Raw genomic sequence first — 19,501 nt, 5'->3', positions numbered from 1 at the left:
ACATATACATAGACTGTGGTCTCATGAGATTATAATAGAGCTGAAAAATTCCTATGGCCTAGTGATACTGAAGCCATAGTAACATTGTAGTGTAGAACATTACCTTTTCTATGTTTAAATAGGTTTAGATACACAAATACTTGCCATTGTGTGGCAACTGCTTGCAATATTCAGTATAGCAACCTGCTGTACAGATTTGTAGTCTAGGAACAATAGCCTAAGTGTATAGCAGGTTACGCCATCCAGGTTTGTGTAACTACCCTCTATTATGTTCACACAATGAAGAAGTCACATCACCATTGTTAAACAGAACATATCCACGCCATTAAGTAACACATGACTACATGTCACTTTGTCCACATTTGCTGCTGAGAACTCAGTCACATGATCACTAGTTCTTTGCTGATGTAGAATATTTAGTGGACAGCATAAACACTGGTGAATGTGAAGCAGTAGGAATTATTGAAGCCATCTCTTGTTCAGGCAAGAAGGGACGAGACCTAGTGAAGAAGTAGAGGTGTTGGTCTTAGAGAGTTCACTGACCTTAACAGGAGGGAAGACAGACTATGCAGACAGAAGCAGGCAGGGAAGGAAGTCTTGCTCCAGAGTTTGTGGAAGTTTTTCCCTGATGTCTTTTCTTTGCTCTGTGAAACTGGAAAATAAATCACCAACTGAGAACAAAGATGTAAGTGTAGGGTAAGAGTTTGAGAAAATAGAAGAGAGTTAAATAGTCTTCTAAGGGAATGAAGCAATGAGTGGCGTGTTTAACATAATGCCCTAAAAGAGGTAATGGTCCACCAGATGTTTGTGTCCATGACGTTAAAGCAAGGCCTCTCAGGCTAGTTGTATATTTTATCCAGCTGTACTGAGCTATGTAGTGCAGGTGAGGAACAGGCAGACAGTGGATTTAACTAGGGTTATAGTTTTGTCAAGTCAACATGAAAAAGTGAGTAAAGAGGAATTCAGGGCTGTATGCAAGGGAGTAACTGTGGAATATAAATTGAGTGATGGGCGAGGCACGGTTGCTCAGACCTGTGATCCTAGGACTCTGGGAGGCTGAGCTGGTGGATTGCCTGAGCTCAGGAATTCCAGACCAAGAGCAAGACCCCATCTCTATTAAAAACAGAAAAACTAGCCAGGCGTGGCGGTTGCCTGTAGGCCCAGATACTAGGGAGGCTGAGGCAACAGGATTGCTCAAGCCCAAGAGTTTGAGGTTGCTGTGATCTGTGATGCCGTGACACTCTACCCAGGGTGACAGAGTGAGACTGTGTCTCAAAATAAATAAATAGATAAATAAAAATTGTGTGATAAAGGGAAAAATGACATGAAACAAAATGAAGAGGGACAATGAAAAGATGGTAGTACTGGAGACCCCAATGGAGTGGAAGGATTGCTGGGGTTGGAGTATTAAAGGAGGCGACCTGGCAACAGTCAAGTAGTTGTTTCAGGAAACTGAGCTTGAAGGGTGCTTGCGGTTAGTGGTAAAGAAAAGTTCTAAACATGACAGAAAAATTAAAGGCTGAAGTAGAGTATGGGATGAGCTCTAAAGTAACCAGAGCCCAAGGAATTAAGACTTTAAGGTAGAGGGCGGCGCCTGTGGCTCAGTCGGTAAGGCACTGGCCCCATATACCAAGGGTGGCGGGTTCAAACCCGGCCCCAGCTGAACTGCAACCAAAAAATAGCTGGGCATTGTGGTGGGCGCCTGTAGTCCCAGCTACTTGGGAGGCTGAGGCAAGAGAATTGCTTAAGCCCAGGAGTTGGAGGTTGCTGTGAGCTGTGTGATGCCATGGCACTCTACGGAGGGCCATAAAGTGAGACTCTGTCTCTACAAAAAAAAAAAAAAAAAAAGACTTTAAGGTAGAACAGTGTCCCTACTGAGAAAGTAGCAGTTATGTGACAAGGAGACAATGGTAGGATCAACTGAGAATGATTCCCGCCATAGATGACCACCACAGTGACAAATGATTGCATATTCTGACAATATGAATTTAGGATGAATGTCCTGAAAGAACAATAGGGAGGAAGGAGGGCACCTACCCATCTCCAAGGACAGTAGTAAGAAGACTGAAGAAAAACAAAAGCAAAATTGTATTTCTGGGCTTGTTGTATCTTCAGAAGAGAGAGAAGTTTCTGTTAGAATAAAAAGTAAAAGGAACTTCAGGAAATAGGAAGAGGATGTAGGGTATTTTGCTGAAATGATGGACCAAATATTCCAAAGGGCATAGCGGAAATATTTCAGGAGTTTCAGTGTATGGGAGACGAGAACAGAATAGGAAATGTACAGAGTCTTATAAAAAATACAGATATATAGGAAATAAGGGGAGTTACCTGAAACTGGGGCCTGTCATAAGCAGGAATAAAGAGCATCTTATTAGATTAGTCCCAGTAGATTCAAATCACAAGTAAAAGGACATAAGAAAGTTAAGGAACAAATTAACACAAACTTCCTATATCTAACTTTGTTGTTCAAATAGGTTGTGTTGCTCTCTAAATAAATTTCCCTTTTGAGTATTGTTTTAACAAGTCAACTTCTCCCCTAAAAGTTGGCCTTTCCAGCTATCATTTTTATATATAAGAATTTTGTGGGTTAGGAATTTGGGCAAGGCTTAGCTGGATAGTAATTAAGGTCACTAAGTAGCACTCAGCTAACAGATGGGCTGGTTTTAAGGGTCAAAGACAGCTTTGCCCACAGACTGGAGGTTTGCCCGGGATGGCTGGAATGTGGGGCTTGGCCAGGAGTGTCTACCAGAGCATCTATCTTTGCCTTTCCAGAGTGGCAGCCACAGGGTGTTAGGACTTTCACAAAAACAGGCTTCCTGCAAAGCATCCTAAGAGAATTAGGTGGCGGCTGCATAGCCTTTTCTGACCTGGCCTCAGAGGTCCTATAACCAATTCCTCCATATTCTGTTGATTACAAAAGATTCCTAGGACTGGTCTAATTTTAAGAAGATGGTAAGAAGATTGTGCTTCTTCACGGGGTATTGACAAGGCCATAAAATAGAGGAGTATGTAGCGTGGAAGATACTGTCGTGGCAAACAGACAATATGCCCAGGTGATGCATGTGCCCTTATCATGCAGGTGCTCATGACAGAGATCCCCAAAAAGGGATTCTCAGGTTCAAGTGCAAAATAATTATAAGCTGTGTTCATGTAAAACTATTAAATTCATATATCTTTTTCCTTTAGGGGCATTCAGAAGCTCATCAGTAGATGTACTTCAAGGTGAATCTCAAAACTCAGAGCATTTGGAAGAACTCACCAGGTATGATTCAGTCAAGCTAAAAGTTTCTGTCAAGTATGCACTTTGTGCAAGATATTGAGTATAACTACTGTCTCCAAACACAAAAGGAGTAGTTTCATCCAGAACTTACAAGATACTGAAACATCAATATTTTTTAAAAATAGTAACAGATTTGCTTTCAAATATATCGAGTTATGTATTTTTAATCTTTAAGCTATGTCTAAAAATTATAGAAAGCAAAATATCTTTCAAGCTAAGTATACATTTACTTTCTAACCTGACACAAAACTTGATTTTATAATTTATTTTATTTCAGTTTTCCAGATAATCAAAAAAATGAAACTTAAAGCAGCTTTGACTCAACACTGGAATAAGAAGAAATATATCACATCACCTTGGATTTCAATATCTGTAATAGGAGCATGTTATAAATAATATAAGTAGAGTTATAATAAAATTGTGACTGTGTTTTGATTAGATTTTGTATTGCAGTGTACTACCACAAATTTAATTCAAATAATCTAAATCTGTGAAAACAAAATACATAACACATGCTTAGAAATATCAGCAATTACCTACAAAATACATTAAAATTTTTCCTCTTATACCTTTCTCCATAGGAAATAGTGATATCATTAAATCAAAATGTGACTGCTTCTAATGAGGAAATAGTTATAAGTTTAGGGAAATCTCACATGCTGAATAAATTCAGGATAATATTTACTAAAATTCCAGGGAAACTTCAATATTTAGAAAGATTATAAGTAATAAAGACTATTACATTGTACTGTTTTATCTGCATAAAATACATTTTATGATGTTTGGCCAATAGTATGTAATCAAACTTACCCATGTCAATTTAAAAATTTTCAAAAAATCCCTCAGTCTTATGACCCTTTTTAATACATCTTGCAAGTGAAAGAATACAATTGATATAACAGATCTGAAGATCTTCCAATCTAGCGGAATCCATGAATGAAGTACGTTACCAACAATAAAGAATTTTATTCCCATTTAACCTTGGTCTGTATACACTTTAAATCTCGTTTCTTTAAATGCTCCATGATTGAAGAGTATGGAGTCACTCTAGAAAATTTCAGCATATAGAGTCATTCAGCTTTCCACATAACAATGACACACCAGCAATCTGCCCAAGGAGGTGACTCAACACATTAATGTGATGAGCATGATCCAATGTAAATACAAAAAAACATTAGAAAAGGTATATGGGAGGAAAGTGTTTTCCTGTGTTGTTTATTCAATCAATAGAACCAATTTCCATAGCATCTCTGATTCCTTAATGACCTTTTGTAGTACCCATAGACTTCCATGGATTTTGTCCTAAAATTAGAATCAAAGTATGTTTCTCTCTTTAAAGCAACCCCAAGTATTTGCCTTCAGACTTACAAAATTTTGAGATGGAGAAATATGGTGGTTAAAGAAGGTCTCTGAAAATATTCCTTCTATGGTGACCACCAGGGGTATTTTCCCCAGAAATATTCTGTGTTTGCTAGAAAAATTCATTTAAAAGGGTGATGCTGATGAGGAACAAATAGTTCAGTGAAACAGAAAAAGATCATTCATCAGTAATCTAAATAATATATAATTTAGTATATAATTAAAGAGGCATTTCAAAACAATGTGAAAAGGAAGGACTATATAAGGAATGTTCTGAGAACTTTATCTCTATGAGAACAAAATTCATAATGTGTTTTCTCACACAATAAAATCCAATTGAACTATAAATATACCAAAATTAAAAAGCAGGGAATGTGTCTCTAATCTTAGTGTAGAGAACACTTTCCTAAGTGAGAAATTAAAGTCATTATAATAAACAACCACTACAACATATTGGAGTATATTAAAATGATTGATGGAGTGAAAAAGTCATTAAAGAAAGTTAAAAGACAAATAACAGAGCAGGAGAAGAATTTGCAACAACAAAAAAAGCTAATGATTATAAAACAAGGATAATTTCTGGGGGAAAAAAATAAAGAAAAAAAAGAGGAAAAGAAGAAGGAAAAAAAAAAAGCCCAGTAGGAAAAGGGACAAAAGATACAAACAGGCAATTTAATGGAAAAAAAATGATTAAGATATATAGTAAAAGATAGCTCAGCTGGAACATTTGTGCATTGCCGGTGGGAATCTGAATTGGCACAGATGCTATGAAAAACAGTATGTCAACCAGAGGTGGTAGGTTCAAACCCGGCCACAGCCAAACACTGAAAAACAGTATGTCAGTTCCCCAAAAAAATGAAATATAAAATTACCATGTGACATAGTAACTCCAAACTAAACAATAAAAGATCATTTTCCACTAATCAAATTAACAAAAATTTAAAAGATTGGAAATATCTAACATGACCAAGGGTTGAGGATGAAGAATACTCTTCTGCAATGTTACTGTGTCACCCAAGTGCATGTGTTGATTGTAATCCTCAAAGCAACAGTGTTGGGAGGTGGAGCCTGGTGGAAGGCATTTAGGTCACAAGGGCTCCACCCTCCTGAATGGATGAGTGCTGGTTATAAAAAGGCTTCAGGCTACAATTTCCATCTCTTTCCCTCTCTTCCCCTCTCTTTGGCCTACCATGGAATGACACAGCAAGAAGTCTTTGTCTAGCCCCGCAATTTAGGACTTCTCAACCTTCAGAAGGGTGAGCCAATACATTTTTGTTCATTATAAATTACCCAGTCTGTGTATTCTGTTATAGCAGCACAAAATGGACTAAGACAAAATCTCATAAGTCATTAACGGGAGTAAAAACCGTTCAAGGTTTTTGTGAGGTCAATTTGGCATTACTTATCAATATGTTAAAAAATGAATTTCCTGTGACATTCTGCTTCTAGAATTTTCTACTTCTAGAAAAATTTTCTTCAAAACTCTTCAGATAAGTGCATAAATATTTACATGTAAGGATACTCAGATCACAGATCATCTGTAATACTAGGAAAATGAAACCATCTTAAACATTCATTAACTTGGGAATGGCTAGTTAAATTATAGTACATCCATACTACAGTATAATATATAGTCATTAGAAAGTGAGGTAAAAATAAAATAAAATAAAATAAATAATAAAGAAAAAAGATTGAGGTAAAAGTGTACTGATATGGAATAATGTCCATGGGATATTGTTGAGGTCATAGACGTAAATGTAAGAGCTAAAACTATAAAACCTCTAGAAGAAAACAAAAAGAAACTTGCTGTGACCATAAGTTAAGCAAAGATTATTTGGAAGGCAAAATTCACAAGCTATAAAAGATACTTCATCAGAATTAAGAATGTCTACTCTTCTAAAGACAGTACTAAAATAAAAAGAAAAGTCACAGACTGGTAGAAAATATTTGCAAAATGTCTATCTATACAGTACTTATACTTTCTCAAAATGTAAAGAACTTTTACAATTCAGTGATAAGACAAAGAATGCAATTTAAGAAATCTTAAAATCACTGACAGAAATGCAAAATTATATAGCCGATTTGGAAAACAATTCAGCAGTTCCTTACACACTTAAACAGATGCCATACGACCAAATGACGTCCCTTTTAGATATTTGCCCAAGAGAAAAAAAAATACACATGGCCGTGCAAACACCTGTATATGAAAATTTAAAGTAGTTTTTTTTTTTTTTTTTTGCAGTTTTTGGCCAGGGCTGGGTTTGAACCCGCCACCTCTGGCATACCCTTTGAGCCACAGGCGCTGCCTTAAAGTAGTTTTTTTTATAGTAATCAAAAACTCAGATAACCTAAATGTCCATCAATGTGTGAATAGATAATCAAATTGTGGTACATTCACAGAATAGAGTACAGTTCAGCAACAGCATGGTAAATGTAGCATCAACATTAACCTAAAAGGCATTATGCAAAGTGTAAGAAGCCAATAAGGACCACTCACTGAGAACACACAGTGGTCTCTAACTCCATTTTTATCAAAATGACAGTGCCTAAAATATAACAATCCATAATGTGCTATAGTTACTTTAACTTTCATCTTTTCCTTTTAACAATTGTCAACATAATATACCTTTTCTGGTTTTCTCCAATAAGACTCCCCAAAAGTGTGGTGGTGGGGGAAGCACCCCAGGTTGTAGTAAACAAATATGTTTGTGCTCCTACATTTTGTGTAACAGTTCAAAAATACTGATAAATATCTTTGGCTCTAATTTTTATTTATTTTTTTTATTAGCAAAGTCACTTTTCTTTCTTTCTTTTTTTTTTTTTTGCAATTTTTTTTTTTTTTTTATTGTTGGGGATTCATTGAGGGTACAATAAGCCAGGTTACACTGATTGCAATTGTTAGGTAAAGTCCCTCTTGCAATCATGTCTTGCCCCCATAAAGTGTGACACACACCAAGGCCCCACCCCCCTCCCTCCGTCCCTCTTTCTGCTTTTCCTCCCCCCCATAACCTTAATTGTCATTAATTGTCCTCATATCAAAATTGAGTACATAGGATTCATGCTTCTCCATTCTTGTGATGCTTTACTAAGAATAATGTCTTCCACTTCCATCCAGGTTAATACGAAGGATGTAAAGTCTCCATTTTTTTTAATAGCTGAATAGTATTCCATGGTATACATATACCACAGCTTGTTAATCCATTCCTGGGTTGGTGGGCATTTAGGCTGTTTCCACATTTTGGCGATTGTAAATTGTTTGGCTCTAATTTTTAAAGGTCATTGTATCTTTTCTCCCCTCCCAAAGTGCTTCCCTTCTGGGGGCCTTTCTTTTCCTTTACTTTTATATGTATAACACTCTGGAAAAGGCAAAGCTATAGAAAAGAAATCAGATCTGCCAAGAACTGGGTGTGGAGGGAGGGGATTCACTACAAAGGGACATGAAGAAACTTTAGGGATTAAGCAAATGTTCTATATGTTGACTGTGGTGGTGGTTGTGCCTCTTGACACATTTGTCAAAGCTAATTGAACCGCATACATAAAGAGAATGAATTTTATTTTGATTTGCAAATTATAACTCAATAAATTTGACTTTTAAAAAATAAAACTAAAAGGACCAAGTACCTATAGAATAGATTCAGCTCGATCATATTGCTACTGAAATGTAGTTGTACACATTTGTAGTTATGTTTATCTGTGTGTAGTAAAAGGTCTTAAATGATCTAAACCCAGATATGAGCTACAATTTTCTCTATGGAATGGGGGTGGAGGCAATTTTACTCTTTATTTTATATACATCTGTATTTTAAAAATTTTTCCACATACACGAACATATATGTGTGTGTTTTTAATAATAAAACATATTAAAGGCAGAAGAGTCTCCTACCTAGGTGTAAACTATTTCTTTAACCGTTCATATTACAAACACCCTGTTTGATCTCACTCTGTTTTAAAAGTAGCTTAACTATGAGAAAATTGTTTTCCTCTTATAGGAACAATTCTAGTTATGAAGTTCTAAATCCACATAACAAGTACTTATGTTTTTTCCTCTAAAGCATTTTCTATAATAACTGCTTTTATTACAGTGTTTTCTAAAATTAATTTTCAGATTCCTTAAAAAGATGCATGGAAAGTTTTGTGAGAATATTTTCAGTGAAAATGCCCACATCTTCAAAAACACTTCAGAAAATTAGATATATCAAACACAATCCTGTCAGCAGGGTCAGTAGAAATTAGAATTTACCATCAAATGCTAAATAACCACAGTGCTATCTCTTCTGATAGATTTAATCAAAAGGTTCTTTGGAGCTTTCTCCTTAAATTTCAATTTGAGTCATATATATTTGTAAAACTAAAAACAAATCTGAAAACATAATAGAGATTTTATGGATGAAAGAGGCAAATCACAATTGCATCAAGTACTAGTTCTTATCTATTAAAGATCCGTCCCTAAGTAATGCAACCAGGACCACTCACTGAAAACGTATAAGTATTAACAATGGTCCCTAATTCCATTTTTATCAAAATAAAATGCCTAAAATACAGCATTCTGTAAAGTACCATAATACTTAACTTTCATCTTTTCCTTTAAACAGTTGTCAAGATAACATATCTTTTCTGATTTTCTCTAATAAGGCTTCCTCAAAGTGTGGACTGGGCATCCCAGATTGTAGTAAACAAATATGTTTGTGCTCTTACATTTTGTGTAACAGTTCAAAAATACTAGTAAATATATTTGGCTTTAATATTTGAAAGTCCTTATAACTTTCTCCCCTCCCGAAGTTCTTCCCTTCCAGGGGCCTTTCTCACATCAGAGTAATAAGTATTTCTACACAGAGATAATATTAAAACATAGATGCATACATATTACAACATTAAAATTGTAATACTCAAGGCAATTTGACGTCTATAATCATAAGAGATATAAGATACAATATACAAGGTAATAAATGTTATTGGTGTATATGGAGTATTACTATTTTAATACAGTTTTTCCCGGTCTTAAAATGTGTATACATGTTTTTGGTACTCTTTGTATTTGGCTAACTTTCAAGACCCACATTTAAAGGTAAAATATAGTCTTTAAAAAATAAGTGAAAATAACTTCTATTGGAGCTAAAAGCTCTAATTCCTCCTTTCTAATGTTACTTTACCCAGATACTTTTAAAGAAATGTATTATATTACTATTATTGTTACTGATATTTATCTTCCCTCCACCTCACACACACATAACCCATAGAAATTATAAAGCATACCCTAGAGAATAATGTGGCCATGTAATGATAGTTGAGTTTTTATTTTTTTAATTATCTGAACTGACTAAAAATTAAAGAAAGAAAATTACCCAAATGATGCAGGCTTCATTAGTACTTCACTAAAAATTGCTATTTTCCCAAAAAAAATCTTTCTTTCGTATCTAAGTTCTTAATCTCTACCTTAAATAATACTTCCTTGTAGAAGCATAGCTACAAATTATTTGATATGTTGACAATATTAAGTAATTATCCCCAAAATTTGAGTATTTATAAATTAGCTCAATATTTATAAAAAATTTTTCATTGCTTATTAGTTTAAACAACCTAGAATTTATCAGGCTGAATAAATATGGCCTCAGAGAACAAAAAGCTTATTACCACCCATGATCCTTAAACATTTAAACATGCTCTACAATCACTAGTCTTCAAAGAAATGCAAATTAAAATAGCATTTTAACACTAGTATTTTGTCTATCTGTTCATAAAAAATTATAAAGAACAAGAATAAATGGTGTTAAAAAGATGAATATATAAAAGAGGCAGGATTTCTCTAAGCAAATGAAAATGAAAACATGACATATTAAAACCTATGGGATGCACCAAAAGCTCTAATAAAAGTTTGCAGCAGTAAGTGCCTACATTAAAAAAGTAGAAGAGCTTCTAATAAATGACTTAATGATTGACCTCAAAGAACTAAAAAAACAAGAGCAAACCAAAACCAAAATTAGTAGAAAAAAAATGATAAAGATGAGAAAAGAAATAAATGAAATTTAAACCAAAAGATTAAAAAAAAATTGAGATATCTTTAGCCAGACTAAGTGAAAAAGAAAACTATACATAGTACGTATGTATACCTCGTGAAACGTCCAAACAAAGCTATTTAACCTGTGTATCACTTCATATACTTATCATTTTTGTGGTGAAAACACTTAAAAATCTATTCCCTTAGCAATTTTCAAATGTACACCATACTGCTATTAAGTATAGTTATGATGAATAACAGATTTTTCTTTTTTTTGAGACAGAGTCTCAAGCTGTCACCCTGGGTAGAGTGCCATAGCTTCACAGCTCATAGCAACCTCAAACTCTTGGGCTTAAGCAATTCTCTTGCCTCCCAAATAGCTAGGACTTATAGGCACTCACCACAAAGCCTGGCTATTTTTTGATTGTATTTGTCATTGTTGTTTGGCAGGCTGAGGTTGGATTTGAACCCGCCAGCTCTGGTGTATGTGGCTGGCACCCTAGCTGCTTGAGGTACAGGCACCAAGCCAAGCAATAGATCTTTCATAATTATTTCTTCTAACTGAAATTTTGAGTCCTTTGATTAACATTTTCTCATTGCCATACTCCTAACCTCTGGTGACCACCATTTTACTATGTCCATGAGTGTGACAGTTTCAAATTCCACATGTGAGAACACACAGTATTTGTCTTTCTGTGCCTGGCTTATTTCACTTAACATAATGTCCTGCATGTTCATCCATGTTGTTGCAAATGACCAGATTTCCTTCTTTCTTAAGGCTGAATTAATTTTATTGTGTATCTGAGGGGGTCTGACAATTAAGTTCATTAAGTCATCCTAGAAAAAGTGCTACATACCTCATTGCTCACTAGAGAACAATGTGGCCTACAGTCACCTTTAAAGTACTTCCTTTGGGAAGCTATGCACTGACACCAGCACCTAGACCACAGCATATGCCACACCCCTTGGGGGTGGGACACTATTAAGCGAGGGACTTCACCCAGCAAACGCAAGCAGTATAACTTGGCTCGTTGTACCTTCAATGGTTCCCCAACTATATATATACATATATACATATATATTTTTTTTTTGGGGGGGGGAGACAGAGTCTCGCTATGTCACCCTTGGTAGGGTGTCATGGTGTCACAGCTTCAGCAACCTCCAACTCTTGGGCTCAAACGATTCTCTTGCCTCAGCCTCTCAAGTAGCTGGGACTACAGGCGCCCCCTACAATGCCTGGCTGTTCTTTTGCCGTGATTGTCATTGCTGTTCAGCAGGCCCAGGCAAGGCTTGAGCCCACCAGCTTTGGTGTATGTGGCCTAATGAGGTACACATTCCAGTTTAATAAGTAGGTGAGACTTGAACAGACCTTAAAAACATTTATGAATGAACAATAAGTACATGCAAAGGTGCTCAGTTTTACTAGTTATCAGGTCAATGTAAATTAAAAACACAATAAGATGTTCATTTACACCCACTAAGATGGCTAAAATTTACACTATTATTAGAAGGACTTTATCCAGCAAATGCAAGCAATATAACCCAGCTCTTTGAACCCTCAATGATTTCCCACACACTAGGCAGTAATGTAGAACAGCTGTGAATTGCTGTGGGACTGGAAAAAAGGTACAATCACTTTTTACAAGTTTGTTATACATTTAAAAATATGCCTACGCTATGACCCTCTAACTCCCTCTTAGGTACTTAACAAGAGAAAGAAAAGTATGTGTCGATACAAAGACTTGTATATGAAAATAGTAGCACTTTTATCCATAGCAAGCAAAAATTCAAACAGCCGACATGACCATCAGAAAGATAATGAAGTAACCAACAACTTGTGGTATATCCATATAGTGGACTATTACCTGGCAATAAAAAAGGAACCACAAAACATGAATGAATTTTACTATGCATATCTCAATGAATTAATCAATGAATTTCATATATTCAATACATAAAACATGAATTAATTTCAAAATAATTATGTTGAGCAAAAATGCCAGATACAAAAGAATGCATATGGAATGAATTGATTCATGTAAAATTCAAGAACACCAAACTAATCTACCAAGACAATGGTTGCTTCTGGCAGGTGGGGGTGACTAAAAAGGGATATAGGGGAATTTTCTGGGATGACAGAAGTATTCTACATTTTGATTGGGTGTTGATTACATAAAATTATACATTTTTCAAAATTAATTGAATTGTACATGTAAAATCATGGTAGAATCTCCAAATAATTTGACCACCCAATTTTAAATTTTATAAGGAAAAGCAAAGCTTAAAAATAGTTAAGCAGTTGCTGAGGAAAGAGAAGGAAGAGGACAGCATGAAACACTTTTGCACTAAAAACAGGATTTATTGTAAGCCTATTGCAATTTTAAAATTCACAATTGCCAAGACGTGTAATCAATGCAAGTGCTCGTTAACCCGTGAATGGTCTATGGATTGATATATATGTAGCATGTATACCATGGAGTACTATTCAGCCCTAAGGAAAGATGGAGACTTCACATCTTTTGTGTTTACCTGGATGGAGCTGAAACACATTCTTCTTGGTCAAGTTTCATAAGAATAGGAAAAAAAGTATTCACTGTACTCAATACAAATTATGAAACCAATATATAAACTACATGCCCACATTAAAGAAAAACACAAGTATAATCTAGTGAAGAGGAAGAGAGAGGCAAGAAAAGGGAGGGGAGAGGAGAAAGGGTGAGGGACAGCATCTCACCTAATGTGCACAATGTGAGGGTGTTCAGCACAACCCCTGAGTGAAGGGCTCAACTACAACTTGAACTTTATCTCAGAAATGAAAACAATGTAACTAAACATTTGTACCTGCATATCAATTTGAAATTTTTTTTAAAAAGGAAAGAAAATGTGATATTGGTGAAGGGATAGATACCTTGAGCCAAGGAATAGAACAGAGAGGCCCAAAACAGAACCAGCCACATATAAAACCTTGATTTATGCTAGAGATGGCATTGAAAATGATTAAAACAGACTATTCAATGAATTGTTCTGGAAGAACTAGTTATTCAAATGGAAACAAATTGGGCCCTTATCTTAATATATGTTAGGTCCGGTAAACAGTAAACAGGTGGCAACAAAGTAGATCAGAGTGGAGAGCAGGTACCAAATTATACCTAGGAACCAAATTGCAGCTAGTTGCAAATAGTTAGAAATAGTTCCAACTATTTCCTAGTAGGAACATACATAGTAAAAAGTTCCTGGTGATCTGTAATTTACTTAGAAAGCATGGCCATCTATTTGAACCTGTGATATAATCTATTGTATAACCCCCAACCTATCAGTCACCCCAAAGGCAGGAAACAACAACCAATCCTGCATTGGAGTAGGAGCGTATAAAAGCAACATGTGTTGGCTCCACACCTGTAGCTCAAGTGGCTAAGGCGCCAGCCACATACACCAGAGCTGGTGGGTTTGAATCCAGCCCAGGCCTGCCAAACAACAGTTACAACTACAACCAAAAAATAGCCAGGTGTTGTGGTGGGTGCCTGTAGTCCCAGCTATGTGGAAGGCTGAGACAAGAGAATCACTTAAGCCCAGGAGTTGGAGGTTGCTGTGAGCTGTGACACCACAGCACTCTACCGAGGGCGACATAGTAAGACTGTGTCTAAAAAAAAAAGAAGCAGCATATATATTCAACTCCAGGTCTTTCTCCCTACTTGGAGACTGACCCATTCCTCTCTCCATGGAATGCATTTTCATTTTGCATAACTTTCTTCTTTCATTCTTCCTTTTACGTGCTAAACTGTTGGTTTACTTTGTGTCTGTGATCACTCCATTATCAGGTCAAGTTGGTCTTAGTACCAACACTGACACTGGGAGCAGAGGGACCAGTGAACCTCCAGAGGGACCTAGCAACACACGCATGAAAACCAATTTCAAATGTATCAAAGACTTACATGTGAAGCCAAGACGTGAACGCCTTACAGGAAATTAGAGGAGAATATTTTTATAACCTCAGGTTAGCAAAAAACTTTTCAAACAAAAAGTACTAAACAAAAGATATCAATAAATTTGTCAACATAAAATTAAGAACTTCTGTTCATCAAAAGGCAACCAAAGAGGAGTAGGAAAAAAGCCATAAAATGAATAATAAGAAAAGGATAGACAGAATTTATGAAGAATTCTTAGAAAATTATAAGAAAAATATGAATACCCCAAAGGAAAAAAAGCATGTTGTAAAAGAAGAAAAAAAATAACTGAACAACAAAAAAGAAAAACAAAGGAAAAATGTCCTATCTCATTAGTAGTATTATTGTAAGCTTTCATTTTTTATGTATTAAACACTGGAGGAGCAATGTCTTAAAGAAGTAGAGGTGTAACAGAGACAAATCATGGTGTAATGCAAAATAAACAAATATTAACACCGATATTCAACCAAACCAAGACCTATGTCTAAGTTCAACATCACAGATTGGACTTCTTAGAATTAAGAATCTTGGAATTTTACCCAAGTTATTGGGTAAAATAGTAGTAAAATTTTGAAAATGTGACACAGTGTGGGAAGAACAATTTCTTAGGGCCGTCACCTGCTAGACTGTTCTACATTCACTCTGTAGCTCATCTGCAATACTAAATACACACACTCTTTCAACAGAGGCTGGTAGAAAACATGATATTTTAGGAATTCCTCATTTTTCTTTAACACCTTCTTCCTTTATTCTTTACATTCTTTGTTGTGTCTAGATCAAAGATGATTTATCACAGATGTTGTTGTACATGATTCAGGTTGTTTTCTTGCCTTGTGAAATTTTAACAAGGTAAACTTAATTTTGCTTTTTATTCATCCTTCAAGATGTGAAGCATTCCCAAAGAGAATTTCTTCCTAAGAGAATCATGGCCTAAATAGAATTAAGTAACTAAAGTTATTGTAAGTAAAATTTTAGGTTATTTTCTCTTATATTTGCATGTGAATAGTGTAATAAAAAATTCTAAAGATTAATTCTGATCTCTAGGGTAAGATTTCTATCATTTTTTCTTGTAGTATTTAAAATTTTATAAATATTTCCTGGATCTAATAACATATGACATTCTTTTTTTTTTTTAATCTAGTTAATACATGTGCATAGCTCTCTTAACATTAGCCTCAACTTTGTATCTATTTCCTTATACATTTATTATTTGAAAGTCTAACTTATATTAGCAGTTTTCACAAACATCATTAATTATTGCTGCATTTTAATTTTGCCGTAACATTTACATTTATACTTCAACAAACCAACATTTAAAACCTATAGAGGTATTTTTTCATTCAAAAGTACATACAGAATATACATCTATATTTGAAAGTGAACAGTCAGCTAGTCACAGTAAACTTTATATTGGCAGTGTTATGCTGTTTCAATGCAATAATAACCCATACACTCACATCTCTGATCTTGCAAACAATGCTTGAGGGATGACAGTTCATGTAGGCATTTGGCTAGTCAGCCTTCTGAAAGCTGTGGCCTAAACCAAAGACAAAAATTTTGGCCAAATGTTAAGGCTAACACAAAACTATGGTGTATCCCTAAAAACAAGTGGATAAGCAAAATTTTATGCCATATTCACTTAAATTTATATACAAATTCTTTACCTCCAAACTTTAAATTTGCATGCATTCAAAAAAATAATGAGATACAAAAGCCCTCAACGAATCATACGATGGATGTTCATGTTCTTATTCATGATGATAGCGATGATTAATCCTCATCCATGACCCACAGCCACGTGTAACACTTGATGGCAGCTCCTCCAGCAACCATCACTCATACCCAAATCCCATTCTCAGTGTATCTCCTCACTGTAACAGAGCTCCCTCAGAATGGACTTGGCAAAGGGGGCTTCATGGTAAATTCTGAATAAAAACATAAAAACAAGGTTATTGGAGACAGAAAGGCGTTGATATGGATCATCTGGCTGGAATCAAAATGGTAACAATAAAAATAGGAAAAGACAAAGAATGTTCACAACAGTTTAGCTCAGTGTGTACATTATACTAAAACAAGGAAATTTTTACTTGTAGTAAGGGAGATGTATTTATTGACTCAGAGAATAGATCACACACATAAAAAAATGAATAATTTGTCTGGAACCTTCAGACTTTACTTATTTTCGGGTTTTCCAAATCTTATAGAATAGCAAGAACAGTGGCTCTTAAACTTTTTGGTCTCACAAGCCACCTTACTGATGGTCCTAAAGAGCTTTTGATTGTGTGGTTTATATGTGCTGATACTGACCATATTAAATCATAAAACAGAAAAATTTTAAGTATTTTAAAGTAACATGATAAACCCATTACATGTTAACATCAATGGCATGTTTTTATGAAAACTGGTTGCATTTTCAAAAATTAAAAAAATTAATGAGGAATATTTTACAAATCACTTTATTAACTGGCTTGAAAGAATTATACAGCTGAATTATACCATCTGCTTCTGTTACATATATTGTTTTGAAGAAAATCTAACCTCACATAGATAGGCAGTTAGAAAAGAAAAGAAAACTTATAGGGCTTTTCAGAGTATTGTAAATATTCTTTTTGATACCTCACAAAACTTGACAAATGATCATTTCTTAAGTGTTGGTTGAATGTAAAATCTGAAACCACATCAATGAACTTTTTCTTGCTTTGTTGCCTGAAAACCTTTGGTGTAGCTTGTACTTAAACCCGCGCATGAATTTTGTAACCCTGTGCCTTTATTATTATTGTGATCTGCTCACAAAGTTAAGCAGATCTTCCAAACATTGACATATTTCTTTACACAATACTTTTTAAAAATCATGACCATTAATATTATTACCAACCTCCTCAGAAAGTATTTGGAAGCTATCAAACTCATGATGGCAGATACCAGTTTTCTAAAATTCTAATTTTTTACTTGAAAACTTAAATTTTATCACTGGCAGGAAGTGCTGCCAATTGGTTTTCTTGACATGACAGTCTCATTTTGTTCATTTTGGAGAAAATATCTGCCAAACATCACGCATGCTTTCAAGCAAAAATGATACCTTATGGGGAAAAACGGCTAGTTCAGCTCATAACAGTCTCACCAACAATTTTCAAGTCAACTATTTGATTTGCAGAAGTGTTTTACACATACCTCCCATTTTGTTTCATGGTATAGTTTGCAAAGTAGACTTAGGGTTGATACTTGATGAAATTAGCATATTTTTGCTGTTTCACAGCAAACATTCTTAACTAAGATCTACTTTTTTTTAATGTGAATGCATGGCAGTGAAGAAGCTCGCTGCTACCAGCGCACTTTGCTGCCACTGGCTTTTTGTGTCTTTGTTTGTTTGTTTTTCTTTTTTCTTTTTTTTAATTTTTTTTTATTGTTGCAGTTTGGCCAGGGTTGGGTCTGAACTCACCATCCTCACCATATGCGGCCAGAACCCTACTCACTGAGCCACCGACAGAGTCCCACTCTGTTGCCCCAGGCTAGAGTGCTGTGGCATCAGCTTAGCTCACAGCACAACTACAAACCCCTGGATTCAGTCGATCCTCCTGCCTCAGCCTCCTGAGTAGCTGGGACTATAGGAGCTGAGCACAATGCCAAGCTAATTTTTTCTGGTTTTAGTAGAGACTGGGTCTTGTTCTTGCTCAGTCTAATATCAAACTCCTGAGCTCCAGGGATCCTCCCACTTCGACTTCCCAGACTGCTAGGATTTCAGGCAGGAGCCGCCATACTGGGCCACTGCCCCCGTCTTGATTGGTGCAAGTCTGCCAACAGTCTTACTTACCATTACTTTTGCAACATTGATGCGAATGTTGACAGTGAAAAAAGAAAACGATGTCTTAATACCACTTTGAAAATAATTTTGACCTTGCTAATTGCCTGAAAGTTCTTAGAAGAACTTAGACTTAGAAGTTCCCCGGGTGTTGCAGGTCATATTTTGAAAATCTTTGGCCTAGACAATCCTTTTATTACCTTCTTTATTTTTATTTGTATAAATTTGTACAGGTGCTATTTTGCTACATACATAGCTTGTGAAGACAAAGCTTTTAGGGCATCCAATATCCAGATAAGATACATTGTACTCATTAAGTAATTTCTCATCATCTACCCACCTCCCACAGCTTCCCCCTTCAAAGTTTCCATTATCCACCCCTCCACATTCTAATACATCCATATGTGCACATCATACGGCTTCCACTCACAAATGGGAACATGCAGGTATTTGTCTATCTGTGTCTGACTTGTTTCACTTAAGATAATGGTCTCTGGTTCCATCCATGCTGCTGCAAAAGATTTTTTTTATAGCTCAATAATATTCTATTGTGTATATATACCACATTTTCTTTATCCAGTCATCTATTGATGGACACTTAGTGTGATTTCATACCTTTCTAATTGTGAATAGTGCTGCAATAAATATATGAGTGCGAGTATCTTTTTGATATGATAATTCCTTTTCTTTTAGGCAGATACCCAGTAGTGGGATTGCTGGATTGAATGATAGTCCTATTTTTAGTTCTTTGAGAAATCTTCATACTTTTGACCATAGAGGTTGTACTAATTTACATCCTCACCAGTAGTGTATGAGTTACCTTTTCTCCACATCCTCACCAAAATTTACTTTTTTTTTTTTTTAGGTCTCATTCTGTCAACAGTGGGGACATCCTAGCTCACTGAAACCACAAATTCCTGGACTCAAGCAGTTCTGCTTCAGCCTCCTGAGTAGCTGGGACTATAGGCATGTGCTATAACAGGTGGCCAAGCCACACCCAGCTGATTTTTCCACTATTTTTGTAGATATAAGATCTCACTCTTACTCAGGCTGGTTTTGAACTCCTGACCCCAAGTGATCTTCCCAACTTAGCCACCCAAAGCACTAGGATTATAGGTGTAAAC

At 35.5% G+C, this 19,501-nt stretch overlaps 1 protein-coding gene across 3 annotated transcripts in view; it reads left to right on the top strand.

The window, feature by feature from the left end:
• The window catches only part of TTC29 (tetratricopeptide repeat domain 29), a 248,458-nt gene extending 244,064 nt beyond the window's left edge, over positions 1–4,394 (top strand). For all 3 annotated transcript variants that reach the window (XM_053595489.1, XM_053595498.1, XM_053595481.1), the window contains 2 exons: positions 3,187–3,262; positions 3,558–4,394. In XM_053595489.1, the coding sequence (XP_053451464.1) occupies positions 3,187–3,262; positions 3,558–3,588 (107 nt within the window). In that variant the 3' untranslated portion in view covers positions 3,589–4,394. The remainder of the gene's footprint in view (positions 1–3,186; positions 3,263–3,557) is intronic.
• The last annotated feature ends 15,107 nt before the right edge of the window (positions 4,395–19,501 follow it).

The sequence above is a fragment of the Nycticebus coucang genome, chromosome 1 (assembly GCF_027406575.1).
Source record: "Nycticebus coucang isolate mNycCou1 chromosome 1, mNycCou1.pri, whole genome shotgun sequence".
Classification (NCBI taxonomy): domain Eukaryota; kingdom Metazoa; phylum Chordata; class Mammalia; order Primates; family Lorisidae; genus Nycticebus; species Nycticebus coucang.
The sequence above is the reverse complement of the archived record's forward strand: the minus strand, read 5'-3'. Positions and strand labels throughout refer to the sequence as shown.